At 40.9% G+C, this 19,794-nt stretch overlaps 6 protein-coding genes across 6 annotated transcripts; 3 read left to right on the top strand and 3 right to left on the bottom strand.

Annotated features, from left to right (window-relative positions):
* Positions 1 to 67: 67 nt before the first annotated feature.
* Positions 68 to 5,332, top strand: RIM15 (protein kinase RIM15; the record flags this gene model as incomplete). Its single annotated transcript, XM_018364804.1, has 1 exon — positions 68 to 5,332. One exon carries the CDS (start codon positions 68 to 70, stop codon positions 5,330 to 5,332), a length of 5,265 nt encoding a protein of 1,754 aa, XP_018222507.1.
* Positions 5,333 to 5,831: 499 nt separating this feature from the next.
* On the bottom strand, positions 5,832 to 9,035 carry MIL1 (Mil1p; the record flags this gene model as incomplete). Its single annotated transcript, XM_018364803.1, has 1 exon — positions 5,832 to 9,035. One exon carries the CDS (start codon positions 9,033 to 9,035, stop codon positions 5,832 to 5,834), a length of 3,204 nt encoding a protein of 1,067 aa, XP_018222506.1.
* A 1,710-nt stretch (positions 9,036 to 10,745) lies between these two features.
* On the top strand, positions 10,746 to 11,516 carry MOB2 (Mob2p; the record flags this gene model as incomplete). The annotated part of the gene is made up of 1 exon (XM_018364802.1): positions 10,746 to 11,516. The coding sequence occupies one exon, from the start codon at positions 10,746 to 10,748 to the stop codon at positions 11,514 to 11,516; it is 771 nt and encodes a 256-aa protein (XP_018222505.1).
* A 213-nt stretch (positions 11,517 to 11,729) lies between these two features.
* Positions 11,730 to 15,788, bottom strand: RPO41 (DNA-directed RNA polymerase; the record flags this gene model as incomplete). The annotated part of the gene is made up of 1 exon (XM_018364801.1): positions 11,730 to 15,788. The coding sequence occupies one exon, from the start codon at positions 15,786 to 15,788 to the stop codon at positions 11,730 to 11,732; it is 4,059 nt and encodes a 1,352-aa protein (XP_018222504.1).
* Positions 15,789 to 16,798: 1,010 nt separating this feature from the next.
* Positions 16,799 to 18,172, bottom strand: TUB2 (beta-tubulin; the record flags this gene model as incomplete). Its single annotated transcript, XM_018364800.1, has 1 exon — positions 16,799 to 18,172. The coding sequence occupies one exon, from the start codon at positions 18,170 to 18,172 to the stop codon at positions 16,799 to 16,801; it is 1,374 nt and encodes a 457-aa protein (XP_018222503.1).
* Positions 18,173 to 18,399: 227 nt separating this feature from the next.
* Positions 18,400 to 19,155, top strand: YPT1 (Rab family GTPase YPT1; the record flags this gene model as incomplete). The annotated part of the gene is made up of 1 exon (XM_018364799.1): positions 18,400 to 19,155. One exon carries the CDS (start codon positions 18,400 to 18,402, stop codon positions 19,153 to 19,155), a length of 756 nt encoding a protein of 251 aa, XP_018222502.1.
* Between the last annotated feature and the right edge of the window lie 639 nt (positions 19,156 to 19,794).

The following is a 19,794-nucleotide window of genomic DNA, read 5'->3' as shown; positions in this document are numbered from 1 at the left end:
TTTTTTTTTTTTTGGTCTTTCTCTTGCCTCATTTGATAGAATAGATAAGGCTAGTACAGGAAATACAATGTCCAATATTAGCGCTGATGGACCGCAGGTCACGCAGGAGGGACTCGGCATCAACAGGCTCTCCCCCATATCATCAAATTCGAACCAAAGTTCATTGACTTCCTCCAACTATGAAAAATACCTACAGCTAGCCACTGAGAAGAACCCTTGTACTATCCTGGAGCTCGAACTGGACGGAAAAGTGCGGTATGCCTCGCCGCAATGGAGGATGCTGATAGGGGCAGCCGGAAGCAAGTGCTCTTCCGCCACCTACATCGCAGACCTGATTCTCGGGTCTGATCGAGATAAAGCCGTCTTTAAAACGGCAACAGAAATGCTGCTTATGAACGACGACACCAGCTATATGATAACGTTCAATATCGCGGCTGCCGACGGCGAGGGCAGTGCCACAACGACCCTGGAGGCCCGCGGCATCCTGATCAGGGATGGCCACACGCAATTGCCCTCCCACACCATGTGGATAGTTAAGCCCCGTACGAACGACTGGTCCGACTTCTACGCCAACGAAGACGCACAGGATGACATGATCATCCAGCTCTCCGACGACTGTAACGACATCGACATCCAGCTTCCGGAGGAGTTCGTAAAGACCCTCGGGTTTGGCGCCAAGATCTTCATACAATACCTGAAAAGAATACGGCTGGAAATGATCACGGACGAATTCAACCTGCCCCTGCCCAAGATGGAACTTTGCCGGGTCTGTGAAAATTTCGTCCCCGTCTGGTGGCTGGAGACCCATTCGCAAAGTTGTGTTTGCGAGCATCGGACAGAATCACTGATACAACTGCTGCACGACAACCTCATTGAACAGTTGGCCATCCTGACCAATTTCAGCAAAGATTCCGAATATAAGGGCACGCAGGTCCAAGTACGCTCCAGTAACTTTCTGAACCAGGTCTTGGACTCCCTGAGGGAACTTTGCCAGGATTCTATAGACATAAACCCCAGCGAAATGGTCCCAGATCTCTACCACAGTGTCTCATCATTCTCCCAAGATAACAACAACGCTTTACTGGAACAATTTCCTGTCCAAAAGGACACAGTTAGTTTGAATTCATACTTTCAGTTCTCACCAAGAACGAATCACAATATTCAAAATGTCACGTCATGGCAATCCAGGTTTTTTCTCAATGATGATCAAGACCCAGGTCTAGCACTTTTGATTCACGATACTTTGGACCTGGCACGGAAAAAAGTGGATGCCGTTTTGAGGTTGGACAACGCAATGACCTATTCTCTAAAGATCAAAAACGAGGTTAACAATTACGTCGTCCAGTTGATTCGCGAACAAATTGAAATCAACAAGCACGCCGCTTTAGCTCACTCAATAAATATAAGGTCCTCGTCACTCTTTCATTCTCCTCTCCCTCCCACACAGGCTCAACAACCGGAACCGGAAACAGAAACTCTAATATATTCTTCCTCCACTCCCATACAGGCCCCACACAATCGAGTCACGTCTTTTGATACATCCTACAAATCACATTTGGATCTTATACCTTTCCCCTCGGCAGCCACCAGAATAGGCTCTAGCGACGACATTAGACAGTCTTCCCCACCGCCCCCCACGTACACCGATACCGTTATGAAATTGCCCAAACCTCAAAGGAAAACCAATTCTGGCGGGCTGTTCTCCGATGCCTACTTGAATGCCGACATCATACCGAACCCAAATATCGAATCCGCGATATCCTTTGATAAGGATCGTAACGCCAACGCCAACAGCAGCGGAGCTAGTAGCAGGAAGCCACACAATGCAGATGACACAGCAGAGTCTCGAAAAATTAACGTTGACAGACCATCCTCTTCCTCCTCTTCGAGACTAGGAATAAGATCGAGATCCATAACGCCAAGGCAAAAAATGGAATACTCGCATGTAAATAACGACGACCGCACGAATGAATTTTTTGTAAGAGACAAAGACTCTCTTCAGTCTCACCCCTCCACAGATACCACTGTAACATCATCTGCTCAAACAAACACAACAGGCATCAAATCCAACGGTAATAGTTCTGCAAACTCAGTATTGCCCAAACTAATGACAAGTATTTCGTTGACTCCAAGACGGGGTTCGCCATTATTCGGAAATTTAACGAGCCATTCTATGCAACAAACAAACAGTTTCAAATTAATTCAAGAGAAATCGCCAATATCTTCCCCATTCACATTCTCTAAGGATTTTTTAACCCCAGAACAGCATCCCTCCAATCTTGCTAGAACAGATAGCATCAACAACACAATGCTAACTTCACCAAATATGCCATTATCACCACTTTTATTGGCAACAAACCAAACCGTCAAATCACCGACACCAAGCATTAGGGATTATGACATTTTGAAGCCAATCAGTAAAGGTGCTTACGGTAGTGTTTATTTAGCACGCAAAAAACTTACAGGTGATTATTTTGCTATAAAGGTTCTAAGGAAATCTGATATGATTGCCAAAAACCAAGTAACAAATGTCAAATCTGAAAGAGCCATCATGATGGTACAAAGTGACAAGCCGTACGTTGCCAGACTATTTGCTAGTTTCCAAAATAAAGATAACTTATTTTTGGTGATGGAATATTTACCTGGTGGGGATTTAGCTACCTTGATCAAGATGATGGGATACTTGCCCGATCAATGGGCCAAACAATACTTGACCGAAATTGTTGTTGGTGTGGATGACATGCACAGAAATGGAATCATTCATCATGATTTGAAACCTGAAAATCTGTTAATTGATAATGCAGGTCATGTAAAATTAACAGATTTTGGTTTATCGAGAGCTGGTTTAATCCGGCGTCACAAGTTTATCCCGCATAAGTCGTCCCTYAGCATTAGTTCGAATTTACCAATTGATCACCAAGCAAGCAGTTTTACTATGAATGCTAACAATAGCAACCATTCACAATTATCCACCCCGGATAGTTTCTCGTCTGATCACAAATCAAACAACAGAAGCAAGAAGTCATCATTAGGCCAACAACACGATCCCTCTGAACATTCAAGTAATTCCAATTCCCACTCAATGACACCAACACCCAGTTCAAACACTATTGTTTATCCTTCTTACTACAGAGGGAAGGACAAATCTCACGGAAGTTCAAATCTTGATCTTCCTGCGTCTTTAAGAAGAAGCGAATCTCAATTGTCATTCTCTCTGCTTGACATTTCACGTTCTAGTACCCCTCCTTTACCAAGTCTTCAAAATTCGAATACTAACAATATCATGAGAAGAAAATCACTGAATGAGAACAAATTCCTCTCTAATGATTTATTATCTCTAGATGCAACCACAACCACTAATGCTAATACCAATTCGAATAATAACACCTCTATGTCACCATCGCCTTCAGATTTGGCCTTGTTCTATCCTGATGACACTAAACAGAATAAAAAATTTTTCGGGACTCCAGATTATTTGGCACCCGAGACCATTGAAGGTAGAGGAGAAGATAATAAGCAATGTGACTGGTGGTCGGTTGGTTGTATTTTTTTTGAATTGCTTCTAGGCTATCCTCCGTTTCATGCAGAAACGCCAGATGCTGTTTTTAAAAAAATCCTATCAGGAGTTATTCAATGGCCAGAATTCAAAAGTCAAGAAGAAGAAGAAGAATTTTTAACACCAGAAGCAAAAGACCTGATCCAGAAGTTACTAGTTGTTGATCCTTCCAAAAGACTAGGCGTTAATGGGATACAAGAAATCAAAGATCAGCCTTATTTCAAAAACGTAGATTGGGATCACATTTACGATGAAGAAGCCTCTTTTGTCCCTACTATAGATAATCCAGAAGATACAGATTATTTTGACCTGAGAGGCGCCGAGCTGCAAGATTTTGGGGATGATATTGATAGTGATAATGGAAACATTATTTACAATAGAAGTAGTAACAACACCGATGTCTCCGATCTATCTTCGGCCAACCTCTCGCTGCCATTGAATCATAAGAATATGTTATCCCGGAGACTATCGATGAGTAATACCACTAATAGAAGCACAAACAATTCCAATAGTAGTGTTCATGATTTTAGTACACATACCCCAGTTAATAAATTGAGTATTGCTTCTGTATTGGAATCAGTACCGCAAGAAGCTGGATATCTCACACCGAGTGGAACAGGTACGACTACAGTTAGTGCCAAAAATTCCCCCAATCTGAAGAACTTATCGTTGGCCATACCGCCACATATGAGGGACCGCAGATCGAGCAAGTTGAATGATTCACAAACAGAGTTTGGGTCTTTCAATTTCAGAAATCTGTCTGCTTTAGACAAAGCCAATAAAGATGCCATTAATAGGCTGAAAAGTGAACATTTTTCTGAACAACCTGGAGTGCATAGGCGAACTTCTTCTGCGTCTTTGATGGGATCGTTTTCGGATGGTTCCGTATCAACCGTAGGGAGTATTGCTTCGAATAACACACCAAGTAGTAAAATGAAAGTACACAAACCCACAATATCGGGTTCTCCTTCAACATTTAGCTCTTTCCCCAAAACTTTTTTGAGATCAGATTCATTTTCTACCAGATCATATTCTCCTGAACGAAGCATTAGTATTGATTCATCAACGTTGTCGAGGAAGGGGAGTATAATTGGAGATGGTCAACAAGCAACTGCAAGTAGTTCGGATTCGCCTACGATGACTAAATTCAAATCGCCATTATCTCCCGCTAACAGTACGATACCAAATTCATATATTTCAAGGCAGCGAGTTCTATCAAAAAGTTTTTCACAACGAACTAATTCCAGTGATTTGTCTGCAGAGGAAAGTGATAGATTACAAGCTATTTCAAGAGTCAATTCTTTAAGACACAGAAGGCGTAGTGGCCGTAAAAGCTCCAGTACTTCCGAGATTGGATATCATATGGATGTTCTTGTCTGTGAACCTATTCCGATCCATAGGTACCGTGTTGCTAAAGACCTAGAAAATCTGGGTTGTACTGTCGTTAGCGTTGGTGCTGGTGATGAACTAGTTAGTAGAGCCACCAGCGGTGTAAGTTTTGATTTAATTATGACAGCCTTAAAACTCCCAAAGCTTGGTGCAATCGACATTGTTCAACTGCTTAAGCAAACAAATGGTGTTAATTCGACGACACCAATTGTGTCCATTACAAATTACTTTCAAGAAGCAATAGCTAGTAAAGCTTTCGATGATGTTTTAGAAAAACCAGTAAATCTTGATGAATTGAAAAGATTAGTTGCCAAGTATGCATTGAAAAAATCGCAAGAGGATGAAGAGCATACAATTCTGAGTGATTCAGATGAGATGCATTTATAAATATAAATATTACAAAAAAAAGATAAAAGATAAAGAGAAAAAAGTAAAAAACATTTTTTTTGTCTTGGAAAGGAAAAGTGAAAATAAATTCGCGTTTATGCATAGCAATCATGCCCTTCTTTACTGGAAGGTAGTTTACTTACCTATATGTTTTCTACAACATGTGTTTGTTCCATTAATTTATTGTGTTTTTGTAGTAGTTTTTTAGTATAATTGTTTCATGGAGTAAATAACCCTTCTTTAATATCCCTGAGCCCATATAAATAATACCTGTTTTTGCTATCAGCATATTGGATGCTTTTACTTTTGAGGATAAAGCTCTATTTTCATTTCAAGATTTTACATTTGGTTCACATTTGGGAGTATTTCAGAAAACTCTGAAAACAGAAAAAAACATTTATATCGTTTCTATATTAAATATTGTTACATTTGGATAAGGGTCCTGTTTACTTTACATATGCATGTTTAACGACCGAGGTATAGAAAAAGAGAAAAACAGCTATATATCATCTGGAAAAGAAAATTCCATCCTTCTTTTTTCTCGAGAATTCATTTCATCATCCTCCGGGAGAATGGTTCTTCCAGCGCTTAATAATTGAAAATGATTAGGACTCTGTGGTGGATTTATTCTTGGTGTTGATGGTGGTCTGAGCTGGGTTTCGTCTAAAGATTCAGTTGAAGCTTCCGCTCCATTCGTGTCTTCAGCTGGCAGATTCTTTTTCTTTGATTCGTCTTCACGCATTGCCTGTTTTATAAGCTCTAATTCATGCATTAATGCCCCATGATCGACAAGGGCGGCATCTTTACGTTTTGGCTTTGTATTCTCATCTTGGGTTTCGCTTTCATTATTGTTGGCATCTGTTTCTGGCAGGTCTTGCATATCTCTTCCTTCTTCGACAGCTTCTTCGACCATAACCTTCCATTTAGATTTTTTGGGTTTTAGCCATTTCGGCACCCAGCTATTGTGCTTTTTCCTTTCGTTTAATTTCTTTTGCGCTGCATCGACATCGCTTACCAGTTTTCTTTGTCTCTTGACTTCTTCTGGGTTCATCATTTCTTCGATTTCAATAAAATCTTCACTTAAAACAGCAATACCGATTTTCTTCATTAATTTGGGCATATTTTTACGATAATTTAGGTGACCGTCAACTAATTCGGTACAATTGACATTCTCGAAACCTTCAACATCTTCTATGGTTGATATTCCCATAACAGCACTAAATCCACCTGCAGCAGCTCGAAATAAGTACGCCAAAAACCAATCCTTATCTGAATAGCCATTTACGAACCTCCCGCTAACGACAGATCTTGCCATGACTAACTGTTCCCTTTTCATGACAGCTGGCGTACCAAAAAGGTACACATTTTCGATCAAACCTAAAGCCCTTTTCTTGCATAACTCAATTAAACAAGAAAAAATAACTCTCGCACCTATCGAAAAACCGATTAACGTAATCGGGCGTGAGCCTAGATTTCTTGCAATCAAAGTGTCTGCGAGAATTTTGCCTGCAGACCAAGCTCTATCCAGGGAGACATTCCAAGGGTTATCCAAGATGTAACCTAGTTTCGACAGGGCCATTGGCCATTGAACGGAACTGATCAGTGCCGTTAGAACAGTGGCACCTAAAATTTGCTGAAGTGATGTAGTAAAGATTTCAGTGGCCACAATACTAACGGTTTGACCGATGGACTTCAGCATTTCTGGTTCCCAATACAAAGAATATAAATCACCTTCAACAGGATCCACCGTGGAAAACGGTAATCTGACATCATCCTCGTTACCAACCATCCAACCTGACACGGTTAAGATTAGATTAACTCTTCTATTATTATGCAATGGCCTAAATTCAAAAGTTCGCACACTTCCCATTCTCTTGGACATACCTCTAGCACCAATGTTGGCACCAATAGCTGTACTTGATACTGCAACCACAGCAGTACCACCAACCCCAGTTAAAAAACCTGTGGCACCGGTGATCCCTATCGTTGATAAACCGGCTGCAATCCCACCACCTATGACGGGTGCTAATAAACCACCACTTAAACCAAGAATCAATGAACCGCCTACCATAGCCAGCGCCACATATGCCATTTTCTTTCTTCTCTTACTTTTTCTTCTATTCTTCATGTGGTTTTGCTCATCCCATACCTGATCTTCTGTCGACTGCTCCATGTCCAGGGAGTCTGTTACACGCCTTTCAAATTCACAGATTTCTAGATTTGTCATATTCAGGGCTTTAGCAAAACTGATTAACAAAGTTCTTGATCTTGAATCATAGGTGGAAGACTGTAAACATATCAAGAAGAGGTCACATATAATGGTCCACGCCACGTCTACATTTAGTTTATCTTGATCTTTGACATTCTCAGGGTCGAGTACCTTTGATGAAACCTTCAAAGGCGATGAAGATCCTTCAACATTCGACTCCTCCGATTTTTCAGTTTGTTGTTCTTGCCTGGGCGTGGTGGGCAGTGTCGCGTCATTTTGTTCCTTGGAAGACTCTTCTTTTATCGTTTCATCTTGAACACTTTCATCATAGCCCGGACAATCCTCCCATGGATTGTCTATGCTTTGGGTGGTCTTCAAACACTTACATAGATCTGCTAGTTCGATCTTGTGCAAGGAAAGTTTCTCGATCATTGCGATTTCTTCTGAGGATATGCCTAAATGATCATATAGCCTTGATAAAACCACGGTTTTCCACGCAGCCGTATCCTTTTGGGTGAATTGTAGTCGATGTGCTAATTTTTTGTGGGATTTGATGTCAATACAAAGGCATAGCGTGGCTAAATCTGTACACATTTGGTTTGCAAGAATATTTATTGCACCTATATATGCAAACTTCTCCATATCATTTAATAGGTTTTTCGTTATGTTTAGCTGGGAATCACGGTCTAAGTCACTAACCGGTTCTACATCGTCTTCATATTCATCATACGAATCTTCACCATCGTCGTTGTTATTGTTGTCATTATTCAATGATGTAGTCGAAGGGGAAGAGGTTAGGCTAATGGAATTTTGTGAATTATTCAGTTTTTTCTTCAGAACCTTATGGTCGAAAAGGAAATCTGTCCTCTTATTTGTTCGATAAGATCGCTGAGCTTGCTGTTCTGCCGCCATTTTCGTATAATCGAATCTGGAATCGTTTATATTTTTTGAGTTCTTTGCGGAGAGAACTGTAGTAGTAGTGTTAAGGGGGAGCTCTGGGTCTCTTACCTTGGACGTCAGCTCTAGTTCACCTTTATTGTTGTATATATTGAATGATGATATGGCAGGCATCTCTTGCCAGCCATCATCGGAATCAGAGCCGGAGTCAGAACCATCTCTAGACTTTTTATCCGCGAACGGATCAGGATCTTGTACAGAACTAAAAGGATCCTGCAAACCCGCATCATCGTCCAGGTTAGTACCGCTATCTGCTTCATCTGTACTAGCCTGTGGTTGTGGTGAGGGCAAACTTCTTTCCTCTGTTGCAGGTTCCTCCTCATGCAACGAATCCTCCTCCGATACTCCGTCTGCCCTGTCCTGACCAACAAAGGTGTCTTTACCATTAGTATTATTAATAATGGTTAAATCATCGTGATTGCTCGAGTCGGAACCTGAATCGGATCCGGGGCAGGTGCGCTCTTCTGAGCTCTTCAAATGTCTTGCAATCTTCAAGCCTTTCAACTGTAGGCCCAAATCTTCTTCCGAATCAGACATGTTTTGGTATCAATACTTTCCTCCTCTCTCTTCAACCTTGCTTTATCTTGTTAGAAAAGCCCTTTCAATATGCCTTACTATTACTAAAATAACTACCAACACTGTACCAGCCAGCAATCAATACACGCAGCGGCTACACGAAATTGAAAATAAGCCTTCGTACAGTCTAAATCCTGTGACAACGCTGCTCTATCTTCACAATTACCACGATAGGATCGTTTACTGCCACTACATTTCCATTTTAACCTTTACCGTATTAAGGTCCGCCAATTACCAAGACTGCTCTTTAGTTTTACATCCCAACATCCTGTACATCGCACCCATGCATTATCTAAATATTTTATTTTTTTTATTTTTGACGACGCGGCGCGACGAGAAATATTCCACAAATCGAAAATTTAATAGTATATTGTTCCAAGAATGACAAACCAACTAAAGTAAATCATATATCACCGATTTAGACGTGATTCTTTACAGACTATTTCTTGGTCGTTTAGTCCATATACCGTAAAAACCAACCAATAGAACAACCACATATATCTAATTACAATGGCTCCAAACGTACGTTAAGGTTCCTTTCTTCCTGCTCTTCACCAAGAGTCCTAGGATCTAAGAGAAAGTAGTATTTTAAGAAAGTCTGTCTATTACCTACCGTTAATTTTAACAATCTCGCTTTCCTAGCGTGTTAGTGGTTCCATCCTTTTTAAGTCTACATTTATATGTATTCAGCTATTCTGTATTTTAAAAATTCACCCCTTATGACTCTAAAGAAGGCAATCCAAGGATTGTTCTCTGTTTTCAGTTGTATGAAGTGATTGTTAATAGCAGTAGGCTAGACATCTTAGACTCGTCAAGACGAGAAAGAAAAACTTATTTTAAGTTATGGAATACTAACATAGAGTTATTATAGACTTCTAGAAAGCAAAAGATCGTCAGATCATTGACCGTTGACGTTACATCACCAACCGAAAACGGTGTCTTCGACCCAGCTTCATACTCCAAGTACTTGATCGACCATATCAAGGTAGACGGTGCCGTAGGAAACTTAGGCAAAGCCATCGAAGTCACCGAAGATGGCTCTATAGTCACCGTCGTGGCCACCGCCAAATTCTCCGGCAAATACTTGAAATACTTGACCAAGAAGTACTTGAAGAAGAACCAATTGAGAGACTGGATCAGATTCATCTCTATAAGGCAGAACCAGTACAAATTAGTCTTTTACCAAGTCACTCCAGAAGAAGCTGACGAAGACGAAGACGAAGAATAAGTAGACTCAAGTACGCATATTTTATAAAACTATTCATATAACAATACTATCACTCTGACCTATATTAGCTTTTTTCTTTTGTTTTACGTATTTCATTTTTCTTTTGGAAATGTCACTTCACGAAAAAGTGAAAAATAAAAAAAAGAAAATGCATCAGACTTTGAAACACGAAGATCATCAAAAGCACCTGATAACGTCGCCGCCCTAGTTCACAAGCCCAATCAAATACATATCAGCACAACATGTCGTTTTTTAACTTCAAGTATGTTCACACCGTTCTTCTCCGATTCTCTCCAGTATCCTTCCCCATTCATTTTACTAACTAATTGACCACTTAGCATCAAAATCATTTGATCTTACGTGTATACTTTGCAAATAGAGCATTTGGAAGAAACTCAAAAAAGAATAAAAACCCACCACTTAATGTGGCTCCTCCACCAGCAATGAATACCGTTTATTCGAGTCCGCACAGTAGCAGTTCCAGACTATCACTGAGGAATAAACACCACTCGCCCAAGAGGCATTCACAGACAAGCTTCCCCGCACAAAAGACTACGCCGCAATCACAACAACTGGCATCACCACAATATCAACAAGAATCCAATGAGAGGCCGGAATCACAACAAGTAATGTTTCTCAGCGAACCGTTCGTAAGAACAGCTTTAGTGAAAGGTTCATTCAAGACAATAGTACAACTACCCAAATATGTGGACTTGGGAGAGTGGATAGCGTTGAACGTTTTCGAATTCTTCACAAACTTGAACCAGTTTTACGGTGTAGTGGCGGAATACGTAACGCCAGATGCATATCCAACAATGAATGCCGGTCCTCACACAGATTATTTATGGTTGGATGCCAATAATAGACAAGTTTCACTACCGGCTAGTCAATACATAGATTTGGCACTCACGTGGATAAATAATAAAGTCAACGATAAAAACCTCTTTCCGACCAAGAATGGGTTACCGTTCCCGCAACAATTTTCTAGAGACGTACAAAGAATTATGGTGCAAATGTTTAGAATATTTGCACATATTTATCACCACCATTTCGACAAAATTGTACACCTATCGCTAGAAGCCCATTGGAACTCATTTTTTTCCCATTTCATTAGTTTTGCCAAAGAGTTTAAAATCATTGATAGGAAGGAAATGACTCCACTTTTACCGTTAATCGAAAGTTTTGAAAAGCAAGGCAAAATCATATATAATTAATAGTGAATAACGTTAGTTATCATTTTGGTTACTCCAACTTAGACACTAAAGAACGATCAAAAAGAATCAAACAATGCGAACAATAATAAACCGAATAATAAAATATATATATATATATATATATATACATACATACATATATATACATGTGTATGTATCTACAAGTTAAATGATATAAAGACAAAAATGGACATCAGTTTTGCAACAAGCAGGTCATGAAAAGAAGTATTGACTATCTTTCAATACTGTGACGTCAAAATCCCCCTTTGGTGGTATTTCGGGTAGTCTTAGGGGTAAAAGAACGCTCATACCGCTATTTTCATCACCACCGTTTTCTAATTCAAGTGCGTCTAAATCCTTGACGTCCTGAAATAACGATACGGTTGTAATCATCTTCTCACCAATACTTCTATCCTCCGGCAAGGGGCTATTTAGTAACTGTTGTCTTTTCTTTTCGAAATAGATTTCATCTGCTAACGTGGTATTTCTTCCTAGTTTCTTCGATAGATCTTTACGAATATTGATAATTTTTTGAGCCAAATCTGTTGCTCTCTTTAACTTGCCAATCTTGACGTAGCTCTTATACCTTTGGGTGAACTCTTCCCTGAGCCTCATAACCAAATCGACCTCATGCAATTTGATGAACTGGTCTCTTAAAACAACATTCATAGTATCTACATCAGATGCATGCGTCCAGTAGGAATCATGCACAGACGCAAAATCCAATCCTTGTTTTCCACATTCTGCCGCACTCAACAGCATATGCGAAGCATCCAATGAGTGAATGAAATTTGGTGGAAGACCGGTCTTTTGTCTTCTTGCATTGACGGGGTTGACAGCAAATGGATCACTAATAAAGACGGTTTGTAGATTCGTTTCAACTTGCTTTTTACTTTCTTCACGATATGGTTGGACAATTGGTAGACCCAGTGGCGTTGTCCAAATAACCGACGACATAAAGTCTGGTTTATTCCCGTTCTTGAAAGATTTTTCGTCAACATCCAGCCTGATGGATTTAGAAATTCTTTTTGCGCTTTCACCTAACCAGTCTTGAATTAGATGCGCACTATGAAATAACTCACGAATAGCACCGAAAACGTGTTTGGTCAAGTATTTAGAAAAATCTAAACTTTCCTTACGGTCATCAAAAATTGGACTCAATTGTTTGGCAATTTGGAACGTCGCACCCACATAAGTAACACCGTACACATTGGTCATGACAGTTTGCTTAACAACTTTTCTTGTAATCTTGTCCTTTAGGATTTCAGCGTTTTCATCACCTTTTTCAGCTGCAATCTCTAATCTTTTCTGCACTAATTTTGCCACATGCGCATAAACGTCTTGTGGCTTATCATTTGGAACCAAGTTCACTTGAGTAGCACCTTCAACGTCACCACCCAAGGCAGCATAGTGTTGTAAACCATTACATGTACCATCCTGATGAACAGGTTGATGAGAAACAAATTCTTCTGGATTATCCATTTTCAAAACTTCATTTAGCTCAAAACATGTGGCCAATGCCTGCCATGGCTTATCGGCCGTTGTCCACCAACGATCTCCAGTCAAAGGATTTTCTGCGGAATCTTTAATATCTTTCAAATGCGACTCTGTAAATGCGATACGATCCTCTAAACATATTTTATCAAACCCAAACAGGTTCGATAAATGAATTTTTAGCCATTTCAAACCAGAAGATCCCAATTTCTTACCATGCCAAAAGATTAAAAGACCACGACTCATATCATTACCAAGATGGTTGAAATGTGGAGATAAAGGATAAGCACGTCCTCTAAAGTCTAAATTATGTGGAAAATATAATTTTTCGCCCAAAAATGCCCTTGCAATTTCCAATTTATAATTTGTGTCGCATCTATTTGATCTATCAGATGAAAATTTATTTGCGATTGTCTTGACTTGCAGTTTCCAAGTTCTTAAGATAGAAGGGTCCGAATTCCTTGGAGGTGCTGGTGGTAAAATCATTTCATCTTGGGAACTTGGAATATCTAAGAAACCCTCACCGTTGTTCCAAACTTGGGAAACCACGTCAAATACCTTTCTATTAACGGTCCAAGGTGTATCACCCAACACATTCAAACCATCATAAACACGATCTATATCACCATTCTCAGAGGCGGCTTTCAAATACGCGACTTGCTCCGGTGAGTCTTTTGTTCTTAGAAGACTGGATTGGGTATAGTGGTATCCACCCGATCTCCAGTTAACCCATGGTTTAGGTTCTACCAACATTGGCAATAGCTGTGGTTGAACCGATGCAATCAATCTCTCACCATTTAATTGACGAATTAAAGTCTTATGGATCTTTAAGACACCCAGTTTAGAACCATTATGGTATTGGTAACCATGTGAAAAGGCCGGAGCTTCGCCATGTACTTTAGCCTTTGTTATTGGATCAATACCTTGGACAGAGACCTTTGCAACATGAATCAACATAGAAATCAACACAGAACCGATTTTTGCCCTTATTGTTTGTGGCCATAAAATTTTCGATTGTTCGATTTGTGATGACCTGAACACAGATTTAGCATTTTGCACCAGTTTCTTGAATTCCGGTGATTTCTTGTTGACGTCTCTGAATGTCTGAGACTCGCTTTTCAAGACTTGTTCCGATCTAAATTCCATTTCAATAGCTTTACCAACTGAAATAACCGCTCTTGCAGTCCTCATACCTTCGATAACACCACCTGTAGAATTCAATTTTAATAATTCCAAGATCGTAATAACACACATCTTCCCTGGATCAATTAACGTTAAATAAGGACCATACCCCAAACGGTTTGTGTCCACTTTATTCAAGGCCCTTTTATTCACTGGCTTTTCCGATAATAGCGATTTACAGTGGCTAATCTCTTCTTTTATTAAGGGTAACATATCGTTGTACCATTTCCACAATTTAGCATTTAAGTTTTTCTCAATAGAGATATCACCTCTAGCCTTTGCCTCTTCAAAATCATGTTTCCAGCGTTCTCTTGCGGCTTCTGTGGCACGGTTTTCTAATACCTTTTGTCTATCTTGATTGAATAAGTTTAGTGCACTTTCAAATGCTCTCTTCTCTTCCAAAGTTGGCAATGAATTGTAAATCTCAAAAAAATTTATCGAAGAATCATTATCCTCACCATTTTGTGTGGGTTTCATATTTAAAACGTTCTCATTGGCATCGAATTTGAATTTGGAAATTTGTTCTCTTTGCTGAGAATTCAATGACAATCCTAACAAAGTATGTCTAATAACTCTCATCCCAATGGTGTCAACTGCCACAAGCTTTTCAGCGTCCTTTGGCAAAACTCCCACTGAGCCATCTAATGAGGCTTCCCGAAGAGGGTCTAAAGAAGGTGTCTTTGTAGAGTCACGGCCCAATTCTAATTTTTGGTCTATATTTGAATCTTTCTCAGCTTCCATTTTGTTGGAACCATCTTCGTTTTCAATATTATTTACAGGTGTAGAAGATGGTGCAAGGGATTCCAATATGGGCTTCACAGAAGTTGGCAACTGTGACAACGATATGATTTTTAGGTCGTTCACCAAGATACTCAGATCCGATATGGTCAAAATATCTAGGTTCGATAAGATGTCTCTGACACCGTTCACGCTCATTTTCAAATAGGCGGAAATTGTGGGCGACAGAAGCATAGAACTTGCCGTTGGGTGGAAATTTAAAGCGTGATGAATCATTATTGCCAAAGTCTTGTCGTTATAATTTACGTCTTTGAAGCTTGTCTCCAAATCGTTCGTTAGTTTTTCGTTCATTTTTATAATGGGGAAATTTGGTTCGTTTTTCGAAAATGAATCCAGGTACATGTTATAATCCTCAATGAATCTCTGTTTGTGTTCAGGTATCAAGTACAGTGATTCTAATATAGAAAAAGCCCTTTTCAGCAGGTTTGACTGCAAACATGCCTCCAACAGCGACCACAATTGCATGACGTCTCTGGTTCTTGTCATCGAAGTTATTGCCGAGGCATGCGATTTGTTGAAAGGGTCAAACTCCATATTGGAGGTATTTTTCCACTGGTAAGATAGATTATTAGTGGTGTTCTTGTTACTTTTGTTAAACAACGGGAAATCGGATGAGTTTATTATGCCTGATGAGGAAGATGAGGAGGAGGACGAAGCGGCTACCAGAGGATCATCTTTTATTAGTATGGTACTTGTTGAATCTGGAGAAGGCTTATATAGCTTGGAACCCTTTGACGATATTAGTCGTCTTTGCAGTATTGATGTCTTGACTACAGATTTGTAGACTGGTCTTAGCATATTGAAAAGGAATATCAGAAAGAAGTGGAGGAAAAAACTGGCCAAAAAATGAATAAAATTTACAGAAGCAGAATGAAAATTGGTATATGAACAGGAAATGTGCTTTTGTCTGTTGGCTTGGAGTGATTAGTCGTTTTGAAGCAGCGTTTTAAAATCTATTCGCAGACTAGTGATATCTTTTTACAGGAGGCAGCAGGAAAACGAAACCTATCTTTCCAAACACTATTTTTTCACCTAGGCATTAAAATCAAGGTACTATAATTTTCCATTTTTCAAATAAAAAAAAGAAATATCCAAAACTGTGAAAAGTTCGGGGTTAGCTAATGCTTCTATTAGTTACATTTATGGCCACCGAACCCCACATCATTGCCGACGAGGAGCCGCGCGGCCACCAGCCGGGTAAAGAAACTATCACTTTACACGGGAAAATTGGGCAGGGCGGCTAAATGAGAGAGATGTGACTAGCCGCCAAATTGAATTGGAATAACACTACCAAAGTATAGTTCATAATGCATAACAAGGAAGCCAAATAACTGCGTATGGTCCAGGGAAAAAAGAGAGGACCTGGGAAAGTCTTCTCTCTGCGCTTGCTCCATGACGGGCTGTTGACGCGCAAACATATGTGCGAGTACTTCCACAATGTACGGTGGTGCCACTTTCGAACTGCGTTTAGGCGATATTCCTTTTGTGTGATGTTATGCTTTGTTTTCTTGTTAGTGTTTCCTATCGATGTATACGTACTTATATATATTTTTCCACTCGGGGCGGGGTTTTTTAGCCGCCGAAGCTAGGACAAAATACCATTACTCTAAAGGGTAAAGATAGTTGAGATAGTATATATATATAAATAAGATTATATATTTTCAATAAGGAATGGTATAGAAGATTTCGTGAGTTGACTTATTATATTTTGATTAGTTAATTTTTTTTTTTTTTTTTGGTTTCTAGTACTCTATTCTCACAAAAGAAGACAGACATGGGGAAAAGGGGAAAAAAAACAAACAAACCAATTACTCAAAATTTTCGGCGATTGGTTCATCTTGGTTTTGTGGAGCACCGAAATCACCATTTTCGTCCACTTCTTCATCATCTTCTACAGTAGCCTCTTGGTATTGTTGGTATTCGCTGACCAAGTCGTTCATGTTGGACTCAGCTTCAGAGAATTCCATTTCGTCCATACCTTCACTAGTATACCAATGCAAGAAAGCTTTTCTTTTAAACATAGCGGAAAATTGGTCGCCGACTCTCTTAAACAGTTCTTGGATGGATGTAGAGTTAGCAATGAAAGTAGCAGCCATGTCCAAGCCTTGTGGGGCGACAGAACACACGGCGGTTTGCACGTTGTTAGGGATCCATTCCACGAAGTAGTCTGAGTTCTTGGATTGTACTTTGTGCATTTCGTCTTCCACTTCCTTCACGGAAACCTTACCTCTAAAGAATGCCGCAACGGTCAAGTATCTACCGTTTCTTGGGTCAGCAGCGGCCATCATATTCTTGGAGTCGAACATTTGCTGGGTCAATTCAGGAACGGTCAACGATCTGAACGATTGAGAACCAATCGCAGTCAGTGGCGCATACCCAACCATGAAGAAATGTAAACGTGGGAATGGGACCAGGTTGACTGCCAATTTTCTCAAATCCGAGTTCAATTGGCCGGGGTAACGCAACGAAGTGGTGACACCAGACATGACGCTCGAGACCAAGTTGTTCAAGTCCCCGTACGAAGGCTGGTTCAGCTTCAAGGTTCTTTGGCAGATGTCATATAGCGCTTCGTTATCGATACAGAAGGTTTCGTCGGAGTGTTCTACCAATTGGTGCACGGATAACGTGGCGTTGTAGGGCTCCACGACAGTGTCGGAGGTCTTTGGAGAGGGCAGGACGGAAAATGTCGCCATCATACGGTCCGGAAACTCCTCTCTGATCTTCGAGATTAACAGCGTACCCATACCGGAACCAGTACCACCACCAAGAGAATGCGTGATCTGGAAACCTTGCAAAGAGTCGCACCCTTCGGCCTCCCGTCTGATGACGTCCATGACGCTGTCTACGAGCTCGGCACCTTCCGTGTAGTGACCCTTGGCCCACACGTTGCCCGCGGAGCTCTGGCCAAAGATGTAGTTGTCCGGTCTGAACAAATTCCCGATGGAGGAGTTACGCACTGCGTCAATGGTCCCGGGCTCCAGGTCCACGTTGATAGACCTGGGCACCCACTTCCCGGAGGACGCCTCGTTGAAGTAAACGTTCAGTCTCTCCTTCTGAATGGCGTCATGGCCATGGTAGTTCCCGTTGAAATCCAAACCGTGCTCGCCACAGATCGTTTCCCAGAACGCAGCACCAATTTGGTTACCACACTGGCCCGTGGAGATGTGAATAATTTCCCTCATTATACTGTTTTGCGGAGATGTTGCTTTTGTACTAGTGCTTGCTGCTGTGTCACTCCAATTGCCTCACCACTGCTGCACTTGATCTACCAGAGTTTTCGTGTTTGTTTTACTTTTTGTTGTTTTTCCTGTTTTTTTCCTTTTCCTTGTGGCGCCGCAAGGTCACCGCGTACGGGTCTCATCACCCGGCACGGAACGCAGACACTAGTAGGCTTTCTTTCTTTTGGCCTATGGGGGGAATACAGAGAAAAAAGAACAGAAGCCAGAAGAAGCCAGCAATCGAGCACACCCAGAGGGGGACTGAAAGAATTCCTGTTGGGCCCAGGTCGAGACAAGCAAGAAAAGAAACGAAACGAAACGCAATTATGAATAGCGAGTACGATTATCTGTTCAAGCTACTGTTGATCGGGAACTCCGGTGTCGGGAAGTCCTGTCTGCTTTTGAGGTTTTCAGACGACACGTACACCAACGACTACATCTCCACGATCGGGGTAGACTTCAAGATCAAGACCGTGGAGCTTGACGGCAAGACCGTCAAGCTGCAGATCTGGGACACCGCGGGCCAAGAGCGTTTCCGCACCATCACCTCGTCCTACTACCGTGGTTCGCACGGGATCATCATAGTGTATGATGTCACGGACCAAGAGTCCTTCAACGGCGTGAAGATGTGGTTACAAGAAATCGACCGCTACGCAACCTCAACGGTCTTGAAGCTGTTGGTGGGCAATAAGTGCGACCTCAAAGACAAGCGGGTCGTGGAGTACGACGTGGCCAAGGAGTTCGCGGACGCAAACAAGATGCCGTTCTTGGAGACCAGTGCTCTGGACTCCACCAACGTCGAGGACGCGTTCTTGACCATGGCCAGACAGATCAAGGAGAGTATGTCCCAACAGAACCTGAACGAGACCACTCAGAAGAAGGATGACAAGGGCAACGTCAACCTAAAGGGCCAGAGCTTGACCAACACCAGCGGCGGCTGCTGTTAAAGAAGAAGCACCCCCACTCTACTTTGCAGACTACGTATAATAATAACTAAATAAACAGAACAAAAAARAAAAAAAAAAAGAATACACACGATATATAGTATACAAATACAGTAACAATTACTACTATAGGAGGAAACATAACAAAACAAAACAAAACAAAATAAATGCGGGGAGGGGGATACCCGCCTGAACCAGCCTCAAAAAACCCTACATTCTTGCTTATCGGGCTGGCCAAAAACCTAGAAAAATGGATCCAGACCTCAGTGTAATATATCAGGGTTAGAGGCCTTCCTAGGCATTACCCGCACCGGATTTTTGCTGTTTACCCGCCACGCGTTTTTTTTTCAGGTTTTTTTCTTCCTTCTTCTTCGTCTTCTTCCTTCTTGGATGAATAAATAAACCGCTTTGAAACCAAACTCGCCTCTCTCTCCTTTTTGGAATGTTTTTGGTTTCTGCCTGATCCTTTCCTTCCCAATCTCTTGTTTTGATATATATTCATTTATATCACGCTTTCTTTTTATCTTCCTTTTTTTCCCTCTCTCTCTCTCTTTTGTTATTCTTTCCACTTCTCATTCATATTAAGAAGAAAAGGAAAAGGTCAATCTTTGTCAACGAACAGGATCTAGCACTACATCAGCT

Source organism: Saccharomyces eubayanus, chromosome VI, assembly GCF_001298625.1.
Source record: "Saccharomyces eubayanus strain FM1318 chromosome VI, whole genome shotgun sequence".
Taxonomy (NCBI): domain Eukaryota; kingdom Fungi; phylum Ascomycota; class Saccharomycetes; order Saccharomycetales; family Saccharomycetaceae; genus Saccharomyces; species Saccharomyces eubayanus.
This window is presented reverse-complemented; position numbering and strand designations above follow the sequence as displayed.